The sequence below is a fragment of the Anolis carolinensis genome, unplaced genomic scaffold, assembly GCF_035594765.1.
Source record: "Anolis carolinensis isolate JA03-04 unplaced genomic scaffold, rAnoCar3.1.pri scaffold_7, whole genome shotgun sequence".
Lineage (NCBI taxonomy): Eukaryota > Metazoa > Chordata > Lepidosauria > Squamata > Dactyloidae > Anolis > Anolis carolinensis.
The window spans coordinates 35,975,335-35,986,594 of NW_026943818.1; the positions used below are offsets into that span (position 1 = coordinate 35,975,335).

At 36.6% G+C, this 11,260-nt stretch overlaps 1 protein-coding gene across 3 annotated transcripts in view; it reads left to right on the plus strand.

Annotated features, from left to right (window-relative positions):
- LOC100564752 (scaffold attachment factor B1) overlaps window positions 1-10,576 on the plus strand; it is a 37,977-nt gene extending 27,401 nt beyond the window's left edge. For all 3 annotated transcript variants that reach the window (XM_062959858.1, XM_062959860.1, XM_062959859.1), the window contains 5 exons: window positions 1,230-1,269; window positions 4,323-4,408; window positions 4,506-4,594; window positions 7,346-7,412; window positions 10,230-10,576. In XM_062959858.1, coding sequence (XP_062815928.1) covers window positions 1,230-1,269; window positions 4,323-4,408; window positions 4,506-4,594; window positions 7,346-7,412; window positions 10,230-10,344 — 397 coding nt within the window. In that variant the 3' untranslated portion in view covers window positions 10,345-10,576. The remainder of the gene's footprint in view (window positions 1-1,229; window positions 1,270-4,322; window positions 4,409-4,505; window positions 4,595-7,345; window positions 7,413-10,229) is intronic.
- The last annotated feature ends 684 nt before the right edge of the window (window positions 10,577-11,260 follow it).

The window sequence follows — 11,260 nt, forward strand, 5'->3', positions numbered from 1 at the left end:
CTGGATTTCGTATTATTATTATTATTATTTTATTATGACACAGCAAACAAGATTGATATGCTGGATTTCGTATTATTGTTATTATTTTATTATGACACAGCAAACAAGATTGATATGCTGGATTTCGTATTATTATTTTATTATGACACAGCAAACAAGATTGATATGCTGGATTTCGTATTATTATTATTATTATTATTTTATTATGACACAGCAAACAAGATAGATATGCTGGATTTCGTATTATTATTATTATTATTTTATTATTATGACACAGCAAACAAGATAGATATGCTGGATTTCGTATCACAAAATCACAAGTCGAACACTTCCCAAGTGTCTAGGACTGTGTGATGTATTTTCGGATGATGTGCACAGATCCCAGTCGGGTGGCCTTTTGCAGTTGGCAGATCGTGATTTTGTCAATGTCTATTGTTTCCAAATGCCGGCTGAGCTCTTTTGGCACAGCACCCAGTGTGCCCATCACCACCGGGACCACCTGTACTGGTTTCTGCCAGAGTCTTTGAAGTTCAATCTTGAGGTCCTGATAGCGGCTGAGTTTTTCCTCTTGTTTTTCGTCAATGCGACTGTCACCTGGGATGGCGACATCAATGATCCAAACCTTTTTCTTTTCCACAACTCTGATGTCTGGTGTGTTGTGTTCCAAAACTTTGTCAGTCTGGATTCGGAAGTCCCACAGTATCTTTGCTCATTTTGCTCACATATCAGTGCTCATTTTCCAATACTTTTGCAGGTTTGTGATCCCACCAGTTCTTTGCTGCTTGCAGGTGGTACTTGAGGCATAAGTTCCAATGAATCATTTGGGCCACATAGTTGTGCCTCTGTTTATAGCCTTTCTGTGCAATTTTTTTACAGCAGCTGAGGATATGATCAATGGTTTCGTTGGTTTCCTTGCACAGTCTGCATTTTGGGTCATCAGCTGATTTTTTGATCTTGGCCTGAATTGCATTTGTTCTGATTTCTTCTTCTTCTTCTTCTTCTTCTTCTTATTATTATTATTATTATTATTATTATTATTATTATTATCCTCCTATAGTTGGAAGAGATGCCTTCCAATCGAAACCCCTGAGATATAGATATAATTAAAGTGTGAGAGAGAATGATAAATACTGTGGATAGATAGATGATAGGTAGGTAGAATCCTAGAGTTGGAAGAGACCCCAAGGGCCATCCAGTCTAACCATTAAAATCTTTTCTATCTCTCACAGGAGGGAAAGCTCAAGGACACTGCCAGATCGAGACACGCAGGTATGGAAGTATATAATAATAATGATGATGATAATACTCTATTATAATTGTATATCGTATATTGCATGCAATATTACTAATAATATTGCAATATAGTGGTATAGTACAATGTAGTAATATATAAGGCTTATATTGTGCTATGCTAATAATATAATATATTATATGTACATATAATATTGATAATATTATGTTATACAATATAATAATAATATTTATTTATTTATTTATTTACGGCATTTATATCCCGCCCTTCTCACCCCAAAGGGGACTCAGAGCGGCTTACAAGTTATATATACATACCATATATTATATTATTAGTATAGCATAATATAAGCACTATATAATTTATTTATTTATTATTTACAACATTTATACCCCGCCCTTCTCACCCGAAGGGACTCAGGGCGGCTTACAAAAATAGAAACGTTACTAGCTGTGCCCGGCCACGCGTTGCTGTGGCAAAGTGGTGGTGGTATAGGTTAAAAATTGTTGTGTAATTTTTATTTGACGTTATTTGTATTTTTTAATTAATTTTATTGTAAGTTATCTTTTTATTTATTATATTTTATTATTTTCTTGTATTATTTTTAGTTATTTTCTGTTATTATAGTATTTTATTGTATTAATTTTTTAGTGTTTTTTATTATTTTTAGTGTTTTTTATTATTTTTATTGGGTTGCTAGGAGACCAAGTTGGAGGACCTTAGCCTTCTAACTGGCAGCAATTAGATAAAAGCAATTATTCCTCTCTCTCTAATTAGGACTTTATTTTTCTTTTATTTTTGTTGTATCAACCTAGAGCCGTGGATGATGGGTTGTGTTGTCAAATTTCAAGGTTGGGGGGCCTGTAGTTTTGTTGTTTTGTCTGGTGCCATGATTCCATCACTCTTTTATATATATATATAGATTTATAAATATACAATATGTATATATGTCCTTATAATATTGATAATAATATTATAATTTAATACAATATTATACTAATTAATAATATAATATAATATTAATTATATATTATATATTAAATGTACTATTACTAATAATATTACCATAAAATTATATAGTACAATATAGTAATTTAGTTGCTTGTATTGTGCTATGCTAATAATATATTGTATGTACATTTGATTTGTAAGCCGCTCTGAGTCCCTTTCGGGGTGAGAAGAGCGGCATATAAATGTAGTAAATAAATAAATTATATATTATTATATTGTACTATACGACTATATTGCAATATTATTAGTAATATTACATGTAATATAAATATACAGTTATAATAGTGTATTATTATTATTATATTGTATTACATTATAATATTATCAATATTACAGTCTCACTTATCCAACATTCTGGATTACCCAACGCATTTTTGTAGTCAATGATGTATTTATTTATTTATTTATTTATTTATTAGACTTGTATACCCCTACTCCCAGTTTGGCTCGGAGCGGTTTACAGAAATAGATTAAAACAATACAATTAGCTTTAAAATAACAATAAAAACAACAATAAAAATATATTTGCAATACATTGTGATATTTTGGTGCTAAATTCGTAAATACAGTAATTAATACATAGCATTACTGCGTATTGAACTACTTTTTCTGTCAAATTTGTTGTAAAACATGATGTTTTGGTGCTTAATTTGTAAAATCATAACCTAATTTAATGTTTAATAGGCTTTTCCTTAATCTCTCCTTATTATCCAACATATTCGCTTATCCAACGTTCTGCCGGCCCGTTTATGTTGGATAAGTGAGACTCTACTGTATATAGATTTCATGTACATATAACTTGTAAGCCGCCCTGAGTCCCCTCCAGGGTGAGAAGAGCGGGATATAAATGTCGCAAATAAATCAATGGAGGCGTTTCAGCTCAGATGATGGATATCTGTCGAGAGGGTTTCAGTGGTGTTTTCCTCCGTAGCAGTTTTCTGGAGGATCCCTTGGATCTGGCATTGAATTTTTGCCATCTTTTGTTGTGACTCTGCCCTGGAATATAAATAAAATTTATTATTATTATTATTATTATTATTATTGTATGACACAGCAAACAAGATAGACATGCTGGATTTCGTATCACAAAATCACAAGTCGAACACTTCCCAAGTGTCTAGGACTGTGTGATGTATTTTCGGATGATGCGTGCAGATCCCAGTCAGGTGGCCTTTTGCAGTTGGCAGATCGTAATTTTGTCAATGTCTATTGTTTCCAAATGCCGGCTGAGATCTTTTGATGTGCCCATCACCACCGGGACCACCTGCACTGGTTTCTGCCAGAGTCTTTGAAGTTCAATCTTGAGGTCCTGAGAGCGGCTGGGTTTTTCCTGTTGTTTTTCATCAGTGGCGACATCAATGATCCAAACCTTTTTCTTTTCCACAACTGTGATGTCTGGTGCGTTGTGTTCCAGAACTTTGTCAGTCTGGATCCGGAAGTCCCACAGTATCTTTGCGTGCTCATTTTCCAATACTTTTGCAGGTTTGTGATCCCACCAGTTCTTTGCTGCTGGCAGGTGGTACTTGAGGCATAAGTTCCAATGAATCATTTGGGCCACATAGTTGTGCCTCTGTTTGTAGTCTGTCTGTGCGATTTTCTTTCAGCAGCTGAGGATATGATCAATGGTTTCATCGGTTTCCTTGCACAGTCTGCATTTTGGGTCATCAGCTGATTTTTCGATCTTGGCCTGAATTGCCTTTGTCCTGATGTCTTGTTCCTGGGCTGCAAGGATCAGGCCTTCTGTCTCCTTCTTCAGGGTCCCATTTGTGAGCCAGAGCCAGGTCTTCTCCTTATCAGCTTTTCCTTCAATTTTGTCAAGGAACTTTCCATGCAGTGTTTTGTCGTGCCAGCTGTCAGCTCTAGTTTGTAGTGCAGTTTTCTTGTACTGATTCTGCTTTAGTTTGTAGTGCGGTTTTCTTGTACTGGTTTTTTGTCTGCTGTGCTTTGAGGAGTTTGTAATTTTTGACTTCAATCAAAGCAGGTTCTTCACTTTGTTTTACATATTCTGCCATTATTATTATTATTATTATTATTATTAATGTTTGTCTTCCGTTTCCAGTACCACCATTCTCGGGTCTCCCGGGACAGTTGGGGCGGATACGAGCGGAGGCTGAGCAAAGGGCAGGGATTGGCCCCGGCCTCCCGGTGAGTATCGATGGAGGAGGAGAGGTGGGGCGGAGGAGGTTTTGACCCCGAACGGCCTCCACATCTCCTCCTTTTGGGCTTCCCCTCCTCCCCGCAGCGATAGCCGAGACTGGGCCGACCACGGGCGCAAGATGGAGCCACACCAGGAGCGTTCGTGGCCGGGCAACATGGATGAAAGGTGGCAAGGTAAGCGGGCCCTCGGCCTCACCTTTCGGGACATGTCTCACAGCCCCAGGTTTTAGATGGAGAGGTCTTCTTGGGAGGATTGCCATTCTTGAAAAAATCCACTTACATACCTTACACAGTCGCAATAATAATAATAATAATAATAATAATAATAATAATAATAATAATAATAATAATAAATCCAGCATATCTATCTTGTTTGCTGTGTCATAATAAAATAATAATAATAATAATAATAATAATAATAATAATAATAATAATAATTGACACAACGACGTTGTATGTCAAGGACAGAACGCCACAAGATAAGATATAACAAAGTTTATTGGAGTTACAGAACCAAAAATGCCCGTAAAAGACAAGGGCTAGGCAAACATTGGCCTTAAAAGTAAAAAGACACAAGGAAAACGTTCAAAAGATAAACCGGATTAAACCGGAGTTTAATCCGGGTTAAACCAAAAAAGCTTACTTCAGCCTGGGACTAAAACAAACAAAAGCTGGTGAACAAAAGGTTCAAAGGAATACAAAAAACTGGCAGCAGATGCTTCTCTGCTGCCAAAAGCTATGTTTGAGTAACTAAGAGGTTACTCCTCCACACAGCAAGCAATTTCCAGATACAAACGCAGCATTCAAGGGCAGAAGCGGTCAGCGAAGTTCCAATCCGGTCCGAAGGTCGTAAGGCAGGTACAGACGTTTGTAGTTCACCAGGTCCAACGATAATCACAGGAAGGAGAGTCCGAGGCCGTAGTCAGTCAGTCAGTCAGTCAGTCAGTCAGTCCAGAATAAACAGATGGCGTCCGTCAAGAAGACGACGGAGGTCCAAGCTATTAAGATTAAGCACAGGTTGCACAACAAAAGCCCACACAGTTCCTCCCGCCGTCTATGCCCAGTGTCCTTGGTAACTTACGTAGTCAGCAAACGAATCACGCCCGTCTTCAGGAACTTCCCACACAGAGCCCAAGCGTTCGTCCAGATTACCTTGCCCAACGCAATTAGCCATTGCTTCCAAACCCCATTTTATGCCAGTTTACAGCTCCTCATCACTATCAGCTGTTACCCTAATTCCAGGCGTTTCCTCATCACTTTCCTCATCAGAACTGAAACACCTTTGACTATGCCCCACAGCATCCCCAGCTGTGGATCCCGTCCCATCCCTCCAGCTTGTCCACGGGTCTAATCCTGAAGGTCCCCAATCGCCTTCCATACTATCATTGCCAGTGGCACCCAAATCCTCCCTCACACGAGTCCATTCCATGTCATCCTCCTCTGAGCTAACCATCTCTTCCTCCATTCTCTCAGTAAAACCCTCAAAGGAATCCTCGTCAGATGGTTCTGCAAATAAGTCCCGCAGCCGCTTCCTTTCTCGCTCCTCGAGAGTATCTGACTCCCGAGGAGTCTTACGACCACGTCTCCCAGTATCGGAGCCATAAGGCTCAACCATAACATTGTATGACACAGCAAACGAGATCTATATGCTGGATTTCATATCACAAAATCACAAGTTATTGTTATTATTAATATTATTACTTATTATATTATTTGTAGTAATAATAATTTCTGACATTCCCATTTTTTGAGTGTTGCTCTTATCAGGACATATTAATATTATGATGTAATACAATGTAATTATAATTCACTATTATAATTGTATATTTATACTACATGCAATATTACTAATAATATTGCCATATAGTCGTATAATATAATATATTGTATGTATATATACTTGTAAACCGCCCAGAGTCCCCTTCCGGGTGAGAAGGGCAGGATATAAATGTCGCTAATAAATTTGTTACCCACCTCATGGCCTGAGTTTTATTATATGTCTATTGTGTTAACAAATAAATTTATTATCATTATTATTGTATGACACAGCAAACAAGATAGATATGCTGGATTTCGTATCACAAAATCACAAGTTGTTATTATTATTATTATTATTATTATTATTATTATTATTATTATTATTATTATGTTACCCACCTCATGGCCTGAGATTTATTAGATGTCTATTGTGTTAACAAATAAATTTATTATTATTATTATTATTATTATTATTATTATTATTATTGTATGCCACAGCAAACAAGATAGATATGCTGGATTTTGTTTCACGAAATCACAAGTCAAACACTTCCCAAGTGTCTAGGACTGTGTGATGATATTATTATTATTATTATTATTATTATTATTATTATTATTATTATTATTATTGTATGACACAGCAAACAAGGTAGATATGCTGGATTTCGTATCACAAAATCACAAATCGAACACTTTCCAAATGTCTAGGACTGTGTGATATTATTATTATTATTATTATATTGTATGACACAGCAAACAAGATAGATATGCTGGATTTCGTATCACAAAATCACATTATTGTCTTATCTGCCTCTTCTGATATCTTGAGGTTTATTCTATGTTTATTGTAGTAGTACTTGAGGCATAAGTTCCAATGAATCATTTGGCCACATAGTTGTGTCTCTGTTTGTAGTCTGTCTGTGCGATTTTCTTACAGCTGCTGAGGATATGATCAATTATTATTATTATTATTATTGTGACCTCTGCAATCTTGGAATTTATAGTTTAGTGTGTCATTCCGAATACAAGAGGCATGAGTGGGTGCTACTGGACTCTCATCTCCTCAACTGATGGGAATCGGGGTCTGGCAAGGTTGTGATGGTGGTCAATTATTGGTGTTAGTTATTTTGGGATTTTCTCTGCAACTCCTTTTTGTCTGTTCCTCAGGGGCCGAGCGGAGCGTTCCCAGCCAGTCCGGGCCCGGCCACGTCATAGACCGGGAAGCGATACCAGGGTGAGTGGCGTTCAAAAGAGGCGATGGCTACGAAAGATGGGATGTGAGGGTCTATACAGATTTTAGAGTATTTTTAATACTTGTAGTCAGATTTTATTCATTTTCATGGTTTCCTCCTTTCTGTTGAAATTGTCAACATGCTTGTGGATTTCAGTGGCTTCTCTGTGAAATCTGACATATAATAAATTAAAAAACAAAAAAATAAAAAACAAAAAAAAATTCCAGATAAGAAACAATAAGGGCTAGCTAACACCTCCCAACAAAGAATTCCACCAGGCAGGAGGCAGGCAGGCTTTGAAACTGCAAGACCATTAAATGCTAATCAAGGTGACCAATTGCAACATTCACACTTGCCTCAGGCAGACAAAAGTTTTTTTCCCCACCCTGGACATCATTCCACTGTATATACTCGAGTATAAGCCTAGTTTTTCAGCCCTTTTTTTAAGACTGAAAAAGCCTCCCTCGGCTTATACTCGTGTGAGGGTCTAGGTTGGCTTATATTTGGGTCAGCTTATACTCGAGAATGTATGGTACACTTATTATTTTTCTCTATTACTGTTGCTACTATTTGTCACGACCCAGGCTGCAGAGCACCAATAACCATACACCGAGGCCAGATTCTATCTAATATCTTTATTGAAGGAATATATAAAGTTAATAAAAACAAGTGTATGAAATAGTCCAGAAATAGACCTTTCAGGAAAGGTCAAAATTAGTCCAAAGAAACAATGTCCAATATGAAATATTAAGGTCCAAAGTTGTAATCCAATAACCGAAACACTCACTTTGCCAGGCAAAGTGAGGGGAGATGACAAGGTCCTTTAGTCCAATGGAACTTGAGCGAGGCTAGGGGGTAACTTGAAACAGGGCTTGATACAAGGCAACAAGGACGAGGAGCAAGAACAAGATCCGTGGAATACTTGGCAAAATCCGGAAAACAAGGCAAGGCAGAGTCCTGGAAAACAAGGCTGAGTCCTAGGAAGCAAGGCAAGGTCCGCGGAGGTAAACAAGGCTGGAACGGGAACGTAGGCTTGGAAACAGGAACGAAGGCTTAGAAGCGGAGTAGCGCTGTCCACACACAACCTACTCCAGTTGCTGACGAATTGACTCCGCAAGATCCCTTTGTGGGCAAAGCACCTAAATAGGATCTAGTTTTCCCACCAAAGAGCAGTTCCCTGGAGAACCAGAAACGAAAGCTATTCTCTGAGTCCAGATGCATGACTCCTTAAAGTTTCCCATGGAAAGCAGGCTTAATCAGCTGAATGCTTAGCAGCTATCCTAGCACTCCTGCGGGACGCCTGTTGAACTCCCCTCTGTTGTTTACAAAAAGCATGGCGAGAAAACGTAGGAGATTGTGGCTCGGGGCTTGTTTGACAGACTTCTGGAAGACAAATCTCTTGCAGGTGCAAGGTTTCCAAATCTGGCTGGGAAAGTTCCAATTCTGGCTGGAACGGTGAAAAACCCAAGTTTTCCTCTTCATCTGGCACCACAGTGCCAGGAATGGGACTACATTGCCCATGGGTCATCACACTATTACATTTATTTTACTCTATTATTATTATTATTAATACATCAATAATAATGTGCCTTAAAAATGTATATTAATACATTAATACATAATAAAGCGCCTTAAATGTATATTTAAATGTATAATTATGTATAATGTATATTCTTAATTTTATTATAATTTTTAATCTCGATGGATTTTTATATATATATATATATGTTTATATTGTACGCTGCCCTGAGTCCCCTGATGGGTGAGAAGGGTGGGGTAGAAGTGATGTAATAAATAATAAATAAATAAAAATTTATTATTTCACTCTGATCTTATTATTATTGCATTTATTATTTTACTCTATTATTATTACTTGTATTATTTTCCTGTATTTATTATTATTATTATTAAATGTATTATTTTACTCTATTATTATTATTAAAAGGATACATAAGCACATTTACATTGAAGAAGATGAGAATAATGATTGGATCAGAGTTGGACAGTCTGTAATTTGGACTTTATTTTTCTAGGTTTTTTTATTGAAAGACATAGATTGGATGCTTATGTCTTTTGTGGCCAAATTTGGTGCGATTTGGTCCAGTGGTTTTGTTGTTTACTCCATCGGAAAAACTGACTATATATATATATATATATATATATATATACACACACACACACACACACACACACATATACACACACACACACACACACACACACACATACACACACACACTAGCTGTGCCCGGCCACGCGTTGCTGTGGCAAAGTGGTGGTGGTATTGGTTAAAAATTGTTGTGTAATTTTTATTTGACGTTATTTGCATTTTTTATTAATTTTATTGTAAGTTATATTTTTATTTATTATATTTTATTATTTTCTTGTATTATTTTTAGTTATTTTCTGTTATTATAGTATTTTATTGTATCAATTTTTAGTGTTTTTTTTATTATTTTTTATTGGGTTGCTAGGAGACCAAGTTGGAGGAGCTTAGCCTTCTAACTGGCAGCAATTGGATAAAAGCAATTATTTCTCTCTCTCTAATTAGGACTTTATTTTTCTTTTCTTTTTGTTGTATCAACCTAGAGGCGTGGATGATGGGTTGTGTTGTCAAATTTCGAGGTTGGGGGGCCTGTAGTTTTGTTGTTTTGTGGGTCGCCGTGATGCCATCACTCTTTTATATATATAGATATAAAAATCCCACTTGCCTGGTTTCCAACAGACCCCACAACCTCTGAGCATTATTATTATCATTATCGTAATAATAATCTGAGTGATTGTTATTATCACAACAACCCTATTGGTTCTGCCCTCAGGCGTGGAGGATTTGCGGAAACTGGCGCCCCGAACGCAGTGGCACAAGAAGCCGCTTTTGCCAATCCGGACCGAACGAGCTGGCCCGGCGACCCTCGCTTCACCCGGCATTATTGAAAGCCCTCGGCCATTGCTTCCGAGTCCCGGCGTCGCAAGAGAAGGCAACCAGCGCATCTCCCTCTCATCGCTTGCATCCGACGACGTGAACGGCGTGCCTGTATGTGCCCCCCCCCCCCCCCCAACACCTTATGTTCTGTTTTGGACATGTATCGCTCAGCGTGTTTTGGAAGAAGCATTCCATTATTTTTCCATAAATAATAATGATAATAATAAAAATTCTTACAATGTTGCCACAGAGTCTCTTAAACAACCACCACTTGGGGACACAGTTGTGTTTCAGTGTTGGAAGAGGAGGTGAGCTGGTTTGGCCATCTGTCAGGAGGGCTTTGGAACTGGGTATTCCTATATTATGCCAGTGGTTCTCAAACTGGGAGTCCCCAGATGTTTTTGACCTACAGCTCCAAGAAATCCCAGCCAGTTTACCAGCTGTTAGGATTTCAGGGAAAACATAATAATAATATATAAAAACAATATAATAATATATAATACTCATACTATACTAATATTATAATATATTGTATACACATAAAATATTGATGATAATATTATGCTTATATAGTGCTGCTTATATTATACTATACTAATATTATATATTGATGATATTATGATGTAATACAATATAATAATAATAATAATTCACTATTATTATTGTATATATTACATGTAATATTACTAATATTGCAATATATATTGATGATATTATGATGTAATACAATATAATAATAATAATAATTCACTATTATTATTGTATATATTACATGTAATATTACTAATATTGCAATATAGTCATACAATATAATATATAATACTCATACTATACTAATATTATAATATGTTGTATATCCATATAATGTTGATGATAATATGCTTATATAGTGCTGCTTATATTATACTATACTAATATTATATATTA